We start from the raw sequence: 18,331 nt of genomic DNA on the forward strand, positions 1-18,331 counted from the left end.
AATTCCTCTAGATCAGTGCTTTGGGAGGTGGGAGGTAATGGGGGATATTTCAAAGATCCCACAGGTGAAATACCTGTGTTTTCACATCCTGCTGCAGCCCAGGTTTGCCTTCACTTTGAAGACCAAAGGATGCTCTGAGCCTTTTTCTCTGAGGGTGTAATTCCTCATCCCCAGCTTGCTTTAAGTGCAGAAGCTGCATGGCTGAGTGATGCCCCTCATGTTGATGGTTTGTTCCTGCTTTCCCCCCCAGTTTTCAACGTTGGGGAGTATCGGCGCGAGGCCGTGAAGCATTACAGCTCCTATGACTTCTTCCGTCCTGACAACGAGGAGGCCATGAAAGTCAGGAGGTGAGTGTGGCCACCCCCTCCCTGACCCCACATCCTGCTGAACCTCATGGCTGGCAGCACAGCTGCCAAGTTTGGGGGGGATGAACTGAGAAGTTGGGCTCTGAATTTCCCCTGGATTTGAATTTCCCCTGCCCACTCAAGGAGGGTTCTGAGAGCTCAAAACTGAATCTGTATGGGATTGGTAACTTCAGGGTGGCCAGCACACCCAGAGGACATCAGGGCCATGTGTGTGTCCCCTGTTTTGCAGGCAGTGTGCCATGGCTGCCCTGAGGGATGTGAAGCTGTACCTGACGGAGGAGGCCGGGCAGATCGCGGTGAGCTCCCAGATGTGCTCTGGGGTTTGGCAGCTGTGCCAGCCCCAAAGTCCCCTGCAGTCCCTGCTCTGAGGAGGGGCTCTCTGGGAAGCCAGCTCTTTGTGGTGCTGATTGAGATCTTCTGCTTTTAAAGGTTTTTGATGCCACCAATACCACCCGGGAGAGGAGAGGGATGATCCTGAACTTTGCCAAAGAGAATGGATTCAAGGTCAGTGGCATGGGGCTGATACTTGCACTGTGAAGTTCACTCTTGTGTAGAGTTGGTGTATCTTTCATGTGTTATCCTAATGCTGCTCCTGTGTGAGGCAGATTTCACTGCTGGGTTTGATTAAAAACATGAAACTTTCTTCATTCCCTGTACTGAGCTGTGGGGAAGGAAGTGATGGGAGTGGGGCAGAGGGAGAGGTTGGGTCAAGCAGGGAGGAGATTGGGTTGAGTAAGGAGCTGGCTGAATGTTAGAAATCTTGCTCTTTCTGGTGGCTTTCAGCTGAGCTTTGCTTTGCTTCGCTTCACAGGTGTTCTTCATTGAATCTGTCTGCAATGATCCCAACGTAGTGGCCACCAACGTTATGGTAAGTGTGGAATTGGTGGAAGTGTCCTGCCTTTGTTTTCCCTCCATAGAGAGGTAGGAATGGCATCACCTTCACAAGCTCTGGTCTTCTGGACTTCAGCTCCCCTGGTATCTGCTGGAGGGACAGCACAGCATGGCACTGGCAGTCTAGGAGGTTCCTGGAATGTGTTGATGACTTCTTTCTCCAAGTGATAGCACCTCTCATTGTTTGCTCTTCTATGTTGTGCCTTGTTGTCACCAACAAGGAGGGGCTGGTGAGGAATGTGAAGCTCCTGGGTTTCATTGGTGTGAAATGAGTTGTCAGGAGAGCAGATTTTGGCCTGGAGTACTGTAGGATAAAAAGCCCAGGAGGGAAGAAGGGCCCAAGAAAACTGGTTAATGTTGAAGGATCAGCTTCTCCAAGTTCAGCTGTGATGCATTCCCAGCAAAGGAGCAGCCATCAAAAGTGCCAGGATGAACAAGGAACTCCTGGACAAGCCCAAACACAAAAAGGAAGCCTACAGAGAGGATGGAAGCAAGGACAGGCAGCCTGGGAGGAATTCAGAGATTGTCTGTGCAGCCAGGGATTGGGTTAGGAAAGACAAAGCCCTGACAGAATTTGGGGACTACAGGCTCAGTCTCATACCAGTGCTTGGGAAGATCATGGAGCAGATCATCGTGGAAACTCTGCTGAGGCACATGGAAAACAAAAAGGTGTTGGTGACAGCCAACATGGCTTCACTGGAGGCAGGGGCTGGAGCTGGAGTGTCTTTTCCCCTGCTGGAAGCTGCTGTCCCAGTGACCAACTTTCTGGGAGGTTGCACACAGCCTTTTCTACAACAAAATGCTCAGTTTGCTACTTTTTTTTTCCCCCACAAGCTGGATTTTTTTGAGGATTTTAATCCCTTTATTTGGAAATTAATGCTTGAAGGGTGAGAAAATGATCTCCTGGCTGAGTGTGGGATTTTGTTCCATGGGGAACTGCAGATGAATGGTGCTGTTAGTGCTGGTGTGAAAAATACACCCCAGGCCTGGGATGCTGCCACATGTGTTGATCCATTGTGTTATCCTGTTGGTTTCAGGACTGCTTGTGAAATTACCAATGTGTAATGCTGCTGTTCAAACCCAAATCTTCAGGAAAAAGAGCCTGTTAGATTAGTTCAGGCAGGACTTAGTCTGTGAGGGTTGTGAATAGTCACATTGCCTGTTCCTAGGGTCTTTCAGGCCAACAGCTTGCAGCAAATAATGCACAGAAAGGGATTGAATGTTGCCATCCTACTGTCCTGCTGCTGAGCTGGGATAAGCATCTTGTCTATGCTTGTGCACTTCCCTTTCTCAGCTTGAATTTGACCCTGATGGAGTTTTTTTGTGTGTGGTTTTTTTTTGTTTGTTTTTTTTTAGCCATTAGGAAGCTGAGTTTTCCTACTGTTGGGTGGTAAAGGGCTACCCCAACTCTTGGGGGAGAATGGGAATGGATGATAAGTGTCTAAACTAAGCATGCAATGGTTGATACCAAATTCTCCCACCTTATGCTTGGGTTTGGGTCTGGTTTGCTTCTTTGCTGCTCTGTGATGAGTGATGACTGTAAAGTACTCATCACTTACTTTCAGCTGATCACTGGATCTTGGCAGGACTTTGAAATTCCAGATTAGCATTGTCTGGCTTGGAAAGCTTCCTAACCTTTCCTTGTGGCATGTTTTTTTTCTGCTGCAGGAAGTCAAATTGTCCAGCCCAGATTACCGGGACTGTAACTCCACTGATGCCATGGAGGATTTCATGAAGAGGATCAATTGTTACCAAGCCAGCTACCAGCCCCTTGACCCTGATGACTATGACAGGTAAGAGACCTCGACTTCTTGAGTTACCTTGAGCACCTGCCCTTTCCCAGTGAACAGTGAAGGGTGGAGCTGTATTTCACTTTGTCTTTAAGCACCTGGCTGTGCTAGGATGATTTATGGCCAGGCCTCACCTTGGATTCAGGCCTTTTACAGGAAAATGCTGGTTTCCCCAGGTCCTGTGCCAGGGAAATGGGCACTGATGCCTTCCCAGGCTCTACTGGGCTCAGATGAGCTGTTTTCAACCCTGCTCTGCAGGTCTAAGTACAAAGGCTTTGGGAAAGCACTTAGTTTGAGTGGTTGAGGTGCTTTTTTCATTGTCCCAGTTAAAGGAAGGGACTGCTTGGCTCAAACTACAGGATTGAGTAAGCCCTGTGGCTTCTGCCTGGTTGTTGTGTGCCTTGGAAGAGGTTTGCTGTCCTGCCTGACTCTGCAGGCACCTCCCAGCCTCTCCACTGCTCACAAACACATCTGTGTGCCCTGCACTGATTGTCCCATCGTGCTGATCCCTGTCTGGGGAGGAGCATGTTCCCTGTGAGTCCTGTTTAATCCTCTTTACTGCTGCAGGAGGAGGGGTGGTGATTACACTGCTGCTATTCAGCTCTCCACGAATCCCCATTACCTGTTGGCTCCCTGCTGAAAATAGCCTGCAGGAAATCCTCTGAGCCTGTGATTACATGGGCAGAGATAACCCACAATGACGTCTGTCTGTCCCCAGGGAACTTTCTCTCATCAAAGTCATCGACGTGGGCCGGCGGTTCCTGGTCAACAGGGTTCAGGATCACATCCAGAGCAGGATTGTTTATTACCTGATGAACATCCACGTCCAGCCCCGCACCATTTACCTCTGCCGGCACGGGGAGAGCGAGTTCAACCTCAAGGGCAGGATTGGAGGGGACTCTGGCCTCTCCAACAGGGGCAAGAAGGTGAGGGAGGAGGAAAATATTCTCCTGTGGCTTCCAGGAGTTATCTGGCTGTAGGGCTACACTTACTGGGAAGTAGGGAAGAAGCTCCATTGGGAAGCTATGGACCATGAATCAACCTCTTTTTACTATATCCCACAGTTTGCAGAGGCACTGAACAAGTTTGTGGAAGAGCAGAACCTGAAGGATCTCAAAATTTGGACCAGCCAGCTAAAGAGGACAATCCAAACAGCAGAAGCTCTCCAGCTGCCCTATGAGCAGTGGAAGGCGCTCAATGAAATCGATGCTGTGAGTATCTGTGCAGCCACAACAGCTGGATGGGGCTGGTTGTTGCTTCACGAGAGGAAGTGAGGTTTTGTCTGGTGCTGTTTGGCTTGAACATCTCCAGTAACCTCGTGGTTGTTCTTCCCTGGCAGGGTGTGTGTGAAGAAATGACCTATGAAGAAATCAGGGAGCAACATCCAGAGGAATTTGCTCTGCGGGATCAGGATAAATATTACTACCGTTATCCTTCTGGGGAGGTAGGTCTGCAGGGACACCTTCAGACACAGGATTTTTACTTGAAATGTGACCTTTCTTCCTCATTCTGTCCTCTCCTCTTGAGCAGAGGAGCAGTGAAAGCTCCAAGAAATGAGAATTAAGAGATCAGGGCTCATGTTTACCTCTACCTTGAGCTCTTGTGAGATCTTGGCATATGAGGATTTCACCAAGAAATAATGTCATTTAACAAACAGTCCCACTGATTTTATAGCAGATTAGTAGGGAAAGGTCTCTGGAGGTTTCTAGTCCAACCTCCATCATTCTATCTGCTCACAGTTTTGTGCTGCCCCAATTTTCTTTCATTTCCAAAAAAAGTAATTTTCACCTTGTTCTCAGTATCATTCCCTAGGGGTTGATGGTAATATCTCTGTTCCTGGCAGTCTGCTTTCAGGGGTGACACAATGAGGTGGGAGTTGACATCAGTTCTGGATGATACTTTAGGCTGTGAATTGAGCTAGTTATCCCCAAATTGAAAGTCATGCCCATAGATATTTCAGAAAAATCTTTGGAGTTATCCTTGTGACCCTGTATCTAACAGAAGAATATGTGGGGATAGGTGAAGAGGTTCTATCTTCAAAGCCTTTGTTGCTTACCTTAATTAATTTTCCAGGAGTGAGCTGTAATTCACTGAGATGTGAATGGCTCCTTCTCTGACAGAAGAATTAAAGTTCCAGAGTAGCCTGAGGATGAGGATTTATTTATTTTTAGCAGTTTGTTGGTTTACTCAGAGGCATGGAAATCAGGAGGTGTACCAATATGAGGACTGTTTTTTGGGATGCTAATTGCATTGATCCCATGCCTCATCTCTCTTTCCTTCTGTCCCAGTCCTACCAAGACCTGGTGCAGCGCCTGGAGCCAGTCATCATGGAGCTGGAGAGGCAAGAGAACGTCCTTGTCATCTGCCACCAGGCTGTCATGCGCTGTCTGCTGGCATATTTCCTGGACAAGAGTGCAGGTGAGCTCCCTGTCCCTGGGAAGAGGATTGGCCCTGCTGGAGGAGGGATGATGGCATTCACATGGAGTGTGCATCTCTTTGCTGTGGGGTGAAGGAGTCTGAGCCTGCCTTGGAGTGAGGTGGGATAACCCTCCTGCTTTGCTGTCTCTGCAGATGAGATGCCCTACCTGAAATGTCCCCTGCACACAGTGTTGAAGCTGACCCCGGTAGCCTATGGTGAGTGAGACCTTCCTAAACGTGCCAGGAGGGTTGACTTGTACCTTCTCCTGAATCCAGGCAGTCTGGGAGAAAAGCAGGGATCTGTGCTGGGGCACTTGGTAACATCCTGGCCTTGCTGATCTTTGTGCTCCTTTCTGCAGGCTGCCGGGTGGAATCCATCTCACTGAACATTGAAGCAGTCAACACACACAGAGACCGACCAGAGGTGAGTCTTGCCTTTCCCTGGAGCTGTCCTTTGGTGTCCCCTTCCTGTCCCCTGTGGTCAGCTGGCAGTGGGAACTGCCAAATCATGCCTGGGTGGGCATGGGGAGATTGCTCAGCTGGGTGCTTGGAAGTGCTGCTGGAAGACTGGGAGCATCAGATGTGTTCTTGCTCTGCAAAGTCGTGGCCAGCTGAGGGTTTTCCAGGGGAAAAGGACTGTTGCATGTTCCTGCTTCCCAGTGTGTGTGCCCAGGGGAAACTCCTCCCTGGTCTCTGACTTTCCCTGCATGGTCATCCACTTGCCTGAGCAGGGAATGGAGCTGTGGATGGAGAAGGTGACTTCTCCCAGCTGCCTGGCAGAGCCTGGGCTCAGTGCTTGCCCTACATCTGCCTCGAGGCTCTTTTTTCCTGGTATACCCGTGGCTCTCTGTCCCTCTGCAGGGCGGGAGGTGGCAGTGCCAGGCTGGGGATGCTCTGTGGAGGAGACCCCTCCTGTAGAGAAAAATTCCTGTAAGGTTGGGTCCATCTGCCAAGTGCTCCACTGGAGCTCAGAGGCCAGAACAGGAGGATGCTAACTCTGTGTCAGAGAGGGACACAGGGACCCTGGCAGCACCCATGCCTCAAGGTGCTGGGCCATTTCCAACTTGTGCTTAGTGGTGGTGGAGCCCACAGTGATGCTGGAGAGTTGGGGCTGTCCCCTTTTGGCCCACACCTCCTTTCCTTTGCTTCCCCTGTCAGGTGGCAGCCCCTGAGCCTCCTGTCCCTCCCTGCAGCTGTAGGGGGGAAGCCAGTCCTTCCCCCTGCATGGGGCCATCGATGCCCTGCTTTGCCACCCTCTCTGGGGGTGGCAGCAAGGCTTGTGCCAAGTGCTTGAGTGCCCCTGCTCAGCTTTGCCTCCATCCCTCCTCGCTTGAGTCGGAGCTTGGCGCGGTGCTGACCCTCGCTGGCTGCTCTGCTCCCACTTCCCAAATCTTCCTGATCAGCCTGGGCTGGCTCATCTTCCCTCTTCTTGCTTTCACTCCTCTCTCTGGGTGGAGAGACCAGCTTTGAGAGGAGACTGATGGGCACCTCTGTGTGTGCACTCATGGCTTGATTGCTGCTGGGTGTGTTCACCTACCTGTACTTACTTTTTTTTGTCAGCTGAGACTCAGATGAGGAGAAAATCTGTCTCATGTCTGAGTGCAGAGCCTTTTTTTTACCTCCCCTTCTGTGCTCTTAAACATTTTGCATCAGGGTATTTTTTGTGTCCAGAGCCTTTCAGTGCATCCTTTGCTCATTGACAGTGACTGTGGGGAAAAGCAGAGGCCACTTTAAGATAAAAAAAAGAAAACCAAAGCAACTTGCTTCTTTTTTTCCTTTATAACTGTCGCCTTCTTCCTTTTTTCTTTTATTTTGCTTTATTTTTTTATATTTACTTTTATTTTCTTTGTCTCACTTTAATTTAGGAAGCAAAGAAGGGACCTAACCCGCTCATGAGACGTAATAGCGTTACCCCTCTAGCAAGCCCAGAGCCCACCAAAAAACCTCGCATCAACAGCTTTGAGGAGCATGTGGCTGTTTCTTCTGCCCTGCCAGGCTGTGTTCCTCAGGAAGTGCCCACGCAGATGCCGGGACAAGTTAGTTGAACTCTTCTTTTTTTTAAATTTTTTTTTTTCCCCCCTTTCATTTTTTTTTCTTTTTGTTGTTGTTCTCGTTGTTTTATTGTTTGTTGTCCTCCTGTCACTGCTGAAGCTGAGGAGCTGCTTGCACTTGTTGTAACCTGTGCTGCTGTCTGAGATGCATCTTCCTCCCACGGCTGCTGTCCCTGCCTGCCTTGGGTCACTGTTGATCCTTTCTTGGGTTTTGAGAGTGTCATGGACTTCCACCAAGCTCTAGGCTGCATTAATTTAGTGCCTTCATCATCCAGCATGAGGGGTCTCCTCCCTGGAGTGAGCAGGAACAAAGGGCTTGTGCCTTCCCTCTGGGTTTGCTTGGCTCCAGTGTAGACCTGACCATGGCAATAAATCAAATGCTCTTGTGCTCCTCTTAAAGAGGAGCTGCCAAGGTTCACCTTTGGCTGGAAAGGTCTCCCTCATCCTGGAGCTGTAGGCAAAATGGACCAAAATTGAGTAGCAGGCTCTTGGAGTGGTGAAACCCTGTGGGTAGCTGCCAAGGTTCTCATGTGTCCTCTCCTCTTTCACCCACCCATGAAGGGACACAGGAAGAAAGGCCTTGCTTGCTGCTCACTTCTCCAGGCACAAACCCCTCTCCTAGGCTCACTGAGGAGTCCTATATAATCTATAGGAGCCTTTGCCATGCTGCCCTTGCCCCCAGCTGCCTGTTGGATCTTGCTGTCTTGCCCAGCCCCTGTCCCTGCTGTGTGTTGGTGTGATGTCCTTTCTCCCCTCCTCACCCAGACCCTGAGCAGGTTAGGAATGGCTCTGTGCCCCCCGTTTGCTCTGCTTGGTTGTTGCTTTGCATGAGCCTCCCAGGACAGCTGGGTCTGTCTCAGCTCCCAGGGCTCTGCTTGGGCTGCTTCAGCCTCACAAAGAAACTTTCTGCCAGCTCTGGCTGCCTGGTGCCCCTCACTGCTGTCCTGTGCCTGGAGTGGAGTTACTGATGCCTCTGTTCTTTCTGTTCTGTCTCTCTGCAGCCTTTACTAGGGAAGGCATGCCTGTAAGTACCTTCTTGCATCTTACTCCCCCTTCCAACCCTTTTTTTCCGTGTCTCTTGCCATCCTGCTGGGTTGTTTTGTTGCAAAATCCAGATGGGGTGTGGATTTCTTGGAGTTAATACTTGGCTGTTTTGGGGAGGGATTTGTTTTTGGAAAGGTAAAGAGGAGAGTGTGGGTGCTGGTTTGTATCCTAGCTTGGTGAGATGTCCCAATTTTGTTGTGAAATGAAGCAAATTGTCGCTTTGATGCTTGTTGGTGATGCTGTTGGGTTTTCCTGGATTTGTCTGCTGTGTGGTACTGTAGGTGAGAGACCTGGGTGCTCTGTCCTTCCTGAGGGCTCTGAGGTGTGTCTGTGACTGATGGCTCCAGGGAGGTATCTGAGAAGCTTCTGACCTTCTCAGGAATGGGTTTTCTGGAGCTGGGTAATCCTGGGACCAGCCATCTGCAGTTCTGGAAACTTGGATTTTTGAAACAGTCAGCCTAGATGTTGTGGGCAGAGTGAATGGAAGTTGTCCTTCTCTACCTCTGTTAAGAAAGGAAAGCATCTTGAGTATTTGATGCACGAATTATGAATAATCAAGGCTCTGGTTTGGCTTAGTGCTGTTGTATCCCTGAGTAACAGAACAGGACAGCTCCTGGATAAATCTGAAACCTTCAGACTTAATGCTACATTGAGTTGAGAGCAGCAGTCATTTGCTCAGATGTCTGGGAAGACTTTGGGGCTGAGCTGATACTGGATAGTGTCCAGGGGGTCGTTTTGCCCTCTGAGGGCCAGTTCAAATCAGGATACCTGTGAGCATCCCTGGCTTGGGTTGTTCTGTGGGCTGAGGATGGAGGGATCTGCTCCAACATGGCCAGGCCAGAGCTCAGCTCTGCTTGCCTGTAGCAGCTGTTGAATCTCGGATTTCTTCCCCTTTCAGAGCAAACATTTTTGAGAAAAGGGAAGTTAGGGCTGTAGCACTTGGCTTTGCAGGTGGATGGGTTGGGTGGGATCACTGTGTGAGTGCAGAGGTTGAGTTGCTCAGCATGGCCTGCATGCCTGTGATCCTCCCCTTGCTGCTCATGGCCACTACAGCCCCTGATGAAACCTGACCTCTTGGGCTGCTCTGAAAGCATTTGAGTTTTTGTCCATCCTCCCCTCTGTGGTTTTCAAATCTGTATTGTAACAAAAGGCACTGCATGCCTTGGTGCTGGCTGGGACACTGAGAACACTCTGGTGTTGAGTTTGGGAGATAAGGTGTCAGATTTTGCTGGGGCAGGCAGTGATGGTTACCCAGCAAGTTTAAAATCTCCAGCTGCTGGGAGCCTGTCCCCACCTCCTAGTGTGGGATTTAAAATCTGCTTTTGTGGGGCCCATAAGGACACACCAAAGCTGAGGTTTGGGTGATCTTCACATTGCTGTCAGCTCTGGGAACCTGCTGTCTTGTTTGGTCCCTCACTGTCACCACCTGTATGGGGAGGTGGAAAATTCCTCCTTCACAACTTGCACCAGGGGTCTGGGTTGGTAGTGGGAGCTTCACTGCATCAACCCTCACTGTTGGGGTCTTGTCCCCCATCCAGGAGGACCAGGGGACAGCTGGAGAGGCTGGGGACATGGCTGAGACCTCAGCATCCTCCTGGCTGTGGGATTGAGCTGACTGGGGGTTGTGGGACTACCTGGCGTGATGATTTCTTTTCCTTTTGCTTGGTTTGTGATCCAAAGTGCACTTTTGAACAGTCACCTGATCCCCCTCCCTTCTTCTCCCCTTCACTTTTCATGCTTAAAAAGAAGACCTGTTTGTCACTTTCTCAAAGTTTTCTCTTTGCTAATATTTCCAAGGTAAATGGCTGTGATGCATGTGGCTTTCCCTAACCCTCCTCCTGTCTCCTTAGATAACAGAGAGAACAGCTCTGCCTTGTAGCCTGGCTGGAATTCCTGGTGCTTGTAAGAGGCAGCTTAGGTAGTAAAAACATTTAAAAACAACCCAAAAAAAAGAAAAAAAAAGAGGCTCCTTCCTAGCTGTTTCCAAGTCCTTTTTTTCCCTCCCTTGTTCCATGTAGTTCTGTGAGTTGGGAAGTGTCCTTGTTGGTCCCCTGGGTTTCTCCTGGAGCAGATGCTCCCCTGGGGGCTGGTCCTGCTTGTGTTTAGCTGGTTGTCTCTGGTTTTGTGGTCCTCACCACGTGCTGGTGGGTACCTGCTGTCATTACCAGGGCTGTGTCTGGAGCATCTCTTGGGCCCATGAAACCTCATGGGGTGTCACCAGGAGAGTTGTGTGCTGCTCCACCACTGGTGGTGGCTGGTCCTTGGCATGGCCAGTGGGAACTGCTGCCTGTTTTTGGCATTGCTAAGGATGGACAAACAGTGACCTTGTCCTTGGCAGGCAGAGGGGACACTGCCCACCCTCGAGGGGAGCAAGAGAGTGATGGTTAATTGGGCTGTTTGAATGAACACTGTGGTTCTCTGTCACCATGGACCAAAGAGCGTCTTCAGAAGGGCAGACAGGATGGAGTGGGAGGGTTGCCTTGGGTTTAGCTCAGTTTTTAGGGCTATCTAAATTCCACCCTGCAGTTAAAGCCAGGCAATGCCTGAGGAGGGGCTGAGCAGTGATTGTCACCTGCCCCTCTCCTGGCGTGGGCAGTGTCCTCCCCTCTGTGCTGGGTGCTTTGTAGTGATCCGTGCGTGGCTTTGTTCCTCCTCATCCTCTTGTTCACGTGTTCTAGAAGGTGCTGCTGAGCTTCACCCTGACCCAACTCTCCTTCCCCTCTCGTTCCAGAACATGAACAACTCCCAGAAGCCGTCGTGACTCCGTGAGCACCGCCGGCGCCGCCAGCTTCTCATCCCATCGCCATTCCCGAAGCTTGCTCACCCTCCGGGCCCCTCCAGCTCTGGCTGTGTGAGCCCCACGCTGGGCTGGCTCTGCTCACACTGCCCATTCCTCCCCAAACCCCGTGCTGCTCAGGGGGGGATGCAGGAGAGCCGAGGTGGAGCAGCCCAGCTCCCTCCTGGGGTCACCACCAGCTCCTCAGGCTGCAGCGTTTGCTCTCCTCTCCAGCATCCTGTTAGGTCGTAGCGAGCTGTAAAGTGCTTCTGTAGTGCACAGGAGTTTCCTTTTCTTCTCTTTTTTCAGTGGTTTTGATCTTCTGTATAGATGATTGGTACCCATCCATCTCTGGGTGGGGTGTGTATATATGTGGATGGTGCGGGGTTAGCAGAGAAATAGGGGGAAGGGGGGTGGGTAAAGGGGTTTTGCATTTTTTTTATTATTATTATTAATGTTGTTAATTACTTTTGAATAAGCCCCTAACATGCTGTGCTGCAGTCTCTCACCCACACTACAACTGGTCACACATGCCAGCCTGGCTCATGCAGCTCTGTGAGCACCAGGAAAGCAGCTGTGTGAACTCCTTCACTGCAAGAACTGCTGGGTTTAATAAAAAACAACAACCCATTCTTCCACCTTTTTTTTTTTTTTTAAAGAGGTTTGCAGAGAATATAGATCTGCAAAATAGGTTGAAAGAAGCCTGCAGTGCATGTGGAACCATGCCAGCAGGGGCTTGGGTGATGCTTTCATCTTGGGGAGCACCCAGGGATCATCTGAGCTCAGGCATGGGTTGAATTTTGGGGAGGCTGGGCACTGTTTGAGGTGCTGTGCTGGTACTTCATCTCCCCTTTCTTCTTTTTTAGATGAAAGTGGAGGGTTTGAATCCCAATGCTTAGATGCATTTTGCAGACACACACAGGTCTCATGGAGGTGGCCAGAAGTCTGGCTGGGTTGCAGGAGTCCCTGTCTGACTGCAAAAAGCCACAGGAAGGGACAGTTTTGTGTCAGTTTTTTAAATTTTATACACACACGTGTGTGTATATGTATGTACTTAGAAACTGCTTGGTTTTTGCACTTTATTTGTGGCAGAAGCATAACTACTTTATTTTTTGTCAGAGTTGTGCCCCTTAACAGGGGAAGCCTGAATGCAGGCAACTTTTTCTGTTTGTTTATAATTGTATTTTGCATGCTGGAAAGCTGGGACTACAAAATAATAGTAGTTACAGTTTGAGGTGGGGGGAACAGGGTGAGGTCCTGACTGACTCCATCAGCCAACTCCCAGTGGTTTGATCCATAAGATCCCTTGTTGGCAGCCTGTCCTGGGCTGGGAGACAGCAGTTAAAAATGGCAATTAACCACTATTGCTTTGTGCAAAAGTCTGTGGATTTTGAAATTTTTTTTCCAGTATTTTGGGTTGGTTTGGGGTTTTTTTCCCCCACCCATGTGCAGCATCTTCTCCATGCCTGTCTCATATCTTTATTTTTTTGCTGGAGATAAAGGCAGCAGCTGGGATTCATCCTTCCCATGGCTTTTCCTGCATAGGGAGCACCATCCCCAGAGCTGGCAGGGGAGAGGCTGGGTGGAGAAATGCTATTTTTGTGAGTGTGTGTTTTGGGGGTGGGTTTGGTCTGTTTTTCCTTTGGGAAAAGGCGAACCACAGTGCCTCGCGCTTCAGCCTCGCGCTCGGAGCGGCACCGACGGCGGGAGGGCGCCGGGGCCACGCTCAGCCCCTGTCCCCTGGGGGGGACAGTCCTGGCAGTGCCCTGCCTCTGTGAGCTTGTGCATATGTGTATCATAGTCCTGTACAGATAAAACAAACACCACTCCCCGCTCCTTGCTTTATTTCTGTTTAAATAACCCCATTAAAAGCGGCTTCTCCCTCTGTGCCCTGGGTGGCATCTGCGCTTTCGGTTTCTCTGCCTTTCACACAAATGAATGTTTTGGGGAGGCCACGCACTTGGCTCTTGTCATCTTCCTCCTTCACGGGGAGTTTTATCTCTTCCCCTCCTGCTGCAAAAAGATAAGCCAGCAAACACAAACATGACGTCTGGCTGCCCCGAGATCAATCCTGTACACGTGAAACTGCGCGGATGTTTTGGTGTGTATTTGTGTGTGTGTATATATATAAATATATATATATCAAACAGAAAAAAAAAAGAACACAAAATGGCCCTAAACTTTGCTCCTTTGGTAATAATAGGTGTCTTAGTAGCTCTACAAAAACCTGGAATTTGAACATGGTGGTTTTTACCAGCATTGGGAAAATTGAGCTCTCTTGAGCTCCTCCTGTGCTGGAGGGGTTGGTGGGATGGTGTCAATCCTGTGCCATCCCACCTGCCCCAGAAACCTTGCTGTCCATCTCTTTGGTTAACAGAGCCAGGGACTGGGCAGTTGATGCCACAGCCAAGGCAAACTGGGAGAGAGGACATGTCAAACCACACCAATGATTTTTTCCCCTCTCTGGTTTGTTTTCCTTTGTGATACTTGAATTTATTTTTTTATTTTTTTTGTTTTTATAGCAAAGCGCTCTTTATTTATTTAATGTATACTGCAAAGCTTGGAGAGAAGGGTGTAGTTACTTGGGATTACTTTTTTTTTTAATTTGTGGTATGTTAACTGTTCTGTATATACATCTGGAATAATTGCCTGATATAAAGCTGTGCCAGCTTAAAAACAGGGTCTGCCTTTCAGAAATTTGTATATTTTGCAGTTGCTGGACCAATAAAATATCTTGTTGAAATACAGACATGGCTTGATTCTTCCTGGTGTAAGAAATAATGCTCTCAGGCCCTAAGGGTCACCTTCTGCTACCCTGTGCTCCCTCCCATGTGTTCCTGTGCCTCATAATTAAAAACTCATAAAAGACAGATTGTGAATGCTCCATGCCTGGAAGTGTTCAAGGCTAAGTTGAAAGGAGCAACCTGGTCTAGGGGCAGGTGTTTTTCAAGCCATTCTATGAATTCTACAAGTGTTAACACCTGCTTAGAACAAGAAAATGTCCCCCAAGCTCTCTACGTGCTCCATCACTCTTGAGTAGAGAAGTGAGGCACCTCGATCTAAATCTAGGCTGTAAATTAAGCAGGACTAGGCAGTTATTCAAACCAAGCCTAGTTCTTGAAATGAAATGGTGGCCGCTGAATGAAGGGCTGGACAAAAGCTGTCCCTGACCTCAGGGCTGTCTTTGTCCTGAAGGCAGGAAAACAGCAGCTGCCACCTGCAAGAAAAGTTCCCTGTAAACCTCTCTGTGGGTTTTTTTATTAATTCAGTATTAATTTATTGTTCTAGAGAAAAAGTGGGAGAAGGCAGGGGAAGGTGTAATTTGACATGATGCTCTGGAGCACACCTTGGGTGTGATTAGAGGCTTGTCCCACTGTAGGATTTGTATCTCTAAAGCTTGTGAGGAGCAAAAAGGGGATAAAAGGTGCAGGGTGCTGTGCATCCCAGCTCAGCCCTGTGCTTTGGCTCAGCTGGTTGATGTGCAGCCCTCCCTCTGCTCTCCCTTGGGCTGTCTTTGGGCCAGAGCTTTTTGGGGTGCACAGGAATCATCTCCCTTCTCCCAATTGCTCTGTGCTCCAGGGCCCTTGCCAAGGAGGGTGTTCTCTCATTTTAAGTGTGGTGAGGCATCTGCAATTATATTTTCTAGGTGGCCATGCTCACCCCTTTGTGCATCCTGAGGGCAGCAAGGACCCTGTGCTCTCTGGGAAATCCAGCAGCCATAAGATTTTATTTTTTTGGTTTTTTAGCCATTCTTTTTATCTCCAGCAACCTGGCTGTCTCCTTGAACCAGGCAGAGACAAAACACTTGTGTTTTAGGGCAAAGAGTGCAGCCTTGCAGGGAGTCCTGCAGGGGCTCTGATAACACCTCCAGCCAGGGTGGGCTGAGGTCACCCCAAGCCACAACATCAGAGCAGCTCCCCTGCCCTCCCCAGGGGCTGTTGGAAGCCGGGATAAAACCTTGTCCTTGTGGGAACAGCACGGGAGGAAGGTTTTGCCTCCCTGGGAATGGCTTTGGGCAGCATTCCCAAGGCTGCTCTGTAAGAAAATCCTCCTCCCTACTCCAAAAATCTGTTCTCTTTCCATGTGCACGATGGGGTTTGTGCCATGGCACCCCAAGTCAGGGAGGGGAGTCGGTGCCATCCCAGGCAGCATCTTTGGTTTTCCTTGTGTGATGCTTTTTGTAGCAGCATCCCAGACAGAGAAGCTCCTCGAGGCAGTGCAGCTTTAAAGGTTACACTCGACAGCAGGAACATTGCCCTGCTCCCAGACAAGTCCCATTTTATTTAAAAATAAAATTAAAAAAAAAAAAATAATAAAAGGAATAAACCCCCAGCTCACTGCTGGCAAACAAGGCAAGAGAACTTGTGATGGCTAAAAAAAAATAAAAAGGGCAGAGCAGTCACGCTGGCTGACTCAGCTGTGATTGATGGCTCAGGAATGTGTCTGGGATTAACTAAACCGCGGGCAAACCTTTACAATGCAGCACATTGGATGGAGCACAGCCGGCACCGGCTCACCTGCCTCCGGCTGGGGAGTGACTGCCCAAACGTCATGGGATGGAGGGGATTTTTCTTCTTTTTTATCCATCTGTGAGAAAAAAATAAATAAAAAGAAACAGCTATTTTCGGGAATTGCTATGCAAGGGGTTCCAGTGGGAATTATTTGCATTATTTCCAGGTGTCTAGGTGCACTTGTGCAGTTTTGCTGCAACCAAGATGTCCTGGAAAGGAATATATTTATGCTGAGACATGGAAAATTTATTTTGTAGCTCTGTGTAAATCACAGGCTTGCTGCTCCACGCCTAAACTCTGCCAAATATCAGGGTCCCTTCCCCATCCCTGTGTTGTATTCATGGTTAATGGAATCCTGTGTGGATGTGAATATTTGTCCCTCACATTTCCCTTGTTCCTGCATCCAACTGTGTCCTCTTTGGGGCTGAGTGGTGTGGTGGGTAGAAAAAGTGTATCAAAATTGAATTTATTTGTCAGCAATGCTGGAAGACACTACATCATGGGGGTGGAGTATTGGTAAGAGTCAACCCCAAAAGCCTTGACATGACCCCAAAATTCCTGATCTAGCTGAAGATGTTCCTGCTCATTGCAGAGAGGTTGGACAACATAACCTTAAAATGTTCCTTCTAACTCAAACTATCCTATGATTCTATTCTAGGAAATTAATTTGCAGTGTCTACACCAAAGTCAGCTTCATCTCTCACGTCCCACCTGGAAGTGCCCTGCCCTGTGGTCCATCCCCAGCAGCTGTGCCTGCTCAGGACCCAGCAGCTCCAGCTCAGCTGATGGTGGGCTAAACACCTTGAGAAATCTTCTCTGGATGTTATCTCCCTCAACTCTAATGAAAATCTAATTTTCACTCTGACATGTTACAGAATCTGGTGAGCTTCCCAGATAACACCCAGCTGATGCCTCTGTCCACCCAGACTGCTGCACAGTGAGATTTTTTTTTTCTCTTGCTGATCTAAGACTCAGATCTGTCATGGTCTGAAGGAACAACATTCAGCATCCCCCAGGCTTTACAAATTGCTTCTCCTTCTGGTAGAAGGTGCAGACTCTGATATTGCACCCACTCCTGGCCAGACACCAGCAAACATTATTTGGTCTTCACTTTAAGAGGTATCTGAGTGCTCTTTGTACTGATTTGATGTTGGTGGCTTGGAAAAGAAGTTAGAGAAGTGGGTGGCAGCAGAGGTTGTGACCAAAAAACGCAGCTGAATTAGAGCTACAAAGAGAAACAGTAATTAAGACCTAACGACTAATTATCGTGGGGGAGGGCAGCTCAAGAATGAGCACAGCCCCAAATCCAGATATTTCTAGCTGCAGCTCAAACCCCACAATTAAGCTGTGATTTTGGTCATTATGAGGAGATATTTCCAGAGCTGGGTCTTGCCCAGGTTTGCTGCCTTCACCCACTCAAATGACTGCCTGAGCATCAGCAGAAAGAAAACCCAGCATTTTGATAAATGTCATCCAAACCAGACTGGAGAGCCTGTGTTGGATGCCTCCACCAAAGCTGGGTGCCAGCCTGTGGGCAGAGCTGGAGATGGAGAGAGGAGAAGGTTTTCTGGCTAGCAGGGGATGTGTTGGTTTAGAGGCTGGTGGCGCCCAAAAATACCAATGTCCTCCCTTGGGAGTCCCACAGTGCAGCAGCACACAGAAGGAAATGTCACCTTGCATTTCTCTGCTTCTTGGTTCATCTCTACCCACTGTCTTGGGGTGACTTCATGATGCTTGTGTCCGCATTGTCTGTTCTGTTGGTGCTGAATATTGAGTTCTGCAGCTTTAAATCTGGTTCCAGGGTGAAGGGGGAGAGGAGAGGTGCAGAGTTTGTTATCAGAGATGGCACCTGCTCCCCTATATCCTTCACACAGACTGTGCTGTCTGCAGTGGGCAGCAGGAGAGAGCTCTCCTTTGCTCTTGGTTAGTTTTTCTGGCTAGCTGAGGCAGTGAAACTCTCTGGACTGTGTTTTTGGTTTTTTTTTTTTTTTTTTTTTCCTTTTTCTTGGAGCTGTTTGAACCTGCTCTGGACTGAAAACCCAGAGGAGAACTGGGAGCTCACACCTGTGCTGTGACATTTCCCAGTGCCAGAGGGACTGAGAACAGCCTGAGTGAGCCAGGCTGCACCCACAGAGGGAACTCTGCTGGATTTGCCATTTCCTCAGAGCAGTGAGAGATTTTGCTGTTTAGTATTGTTCATTTTGTGTTGGGGAGTGCTTTGCCTGTTACAGTAATTTCACGATTATAAGCCACACATTACAATACAGAGTGTGATCAAAGGTATCTGTTCTGTCACCATCTGTTGAGGGTGGGGCAGTGATCCTGATCTCCATGGGAGATATTCTGCTAATGGGCATCCATTGAAACCAGGCAGGGCAATGTTCTTTATCTCCATGGGATATTTCCTGTTCATGGCCATGGTTTATAAACCAGCTGGGGCAGTGTTCTTTATCTCCATGGGATATCTCCTGTTCATGGCCATGGT

General features: G+C 49.0%; 1 protein-coding gene across 8 annotated transcripts in view; it reads left to right on the plus strand.

Annotated features, from left to right (window-relative positions):
- The window catches only part of PFKFB3 (6-phosphofructo-2-kinase/fructose-2,6-biphosphatase 3), a 38,337-nt gene extending 24,986 nt beyond the window's left edge, over window positions 1-13,351 (plus strand). For 2 of the 8 annotated variants that reach the window (XM_033058378.1, XM_033058382.2), the window contains exons 3-17: window positions 251-347; window positions 595-661; window positions 795-869; window positions 1,177-1,233; window positions 2,925-3,049; window positions 3,765-3,972; window positions 4,111-4,257; window positions 4,386-4,490; window positions 5,335-5,464; window positions 5,618-5,680; window positions 5,824-5,888; window positions 7,330-7,500; window positions 8,517-8,539; window positions 10,306-10,356; window positions 11,291-13,351. In XM_033058378.1, the coding sequence (XP_032914269.1) occupies window positions 251-347; window positions 595-661; window positions 795-869; window positions 1,177-1,233; window positions 2,925-3,049; window positions 3,765-3,972; window positions 4,111-4,257; window positions 4,386-4,490; window positions 5,335-5,464; window positions 5,618-5,680; window positions 5,824-5,888; window positions 7,330-7,500; window positions 8,517-8,539; window positions 10,306-10,356; window positions 11,291-11,297 (1,391 nt within the window). In that variant the 3' untranslated portion in view covers window positions 11,298-13,351. The remainder of the gene's footprint in view (window positions 1-250; window positions 348-594; window positions 662-794; window positions 870-1,176; window positions 1,234-2,924; window positions 3,050-3,764; window positions 3,973-4,110; window positions 4,258-4,385; window positions 4,491-5,334; window positions 5,465-5,617; window positions 5,681-5,823; window positions 5,889-7,329; window positions 7,501-8,516; window positions 8,540-10,305; window positions 10,357-11,290) is intronic. The other 6 variants (XM_033058375.2, XM_033058376.2, XM_033058379.2 and 3 more) reach the window with 6 other exon arrangements.
- The last annotated feature ends 4,980 nt before the right edge of the window (window positions 13,352-18,331 follow it).

Source organism: Catharus ustulatus, chromosome 4 (genome assembly GCF_009819885.2).
Source record: "Catharus ustulatus isolate bCatUst1 chromosome 4, bCatUst1.pri.v2, whole genome shotgun sequence".
In the NCBI taxonomy this organism is placed as follows: Eukaryota; Metazoa; Chordata; class Aves; order Passeriformes; family Turdidae; genus Catharus; species Catharus ustulatus.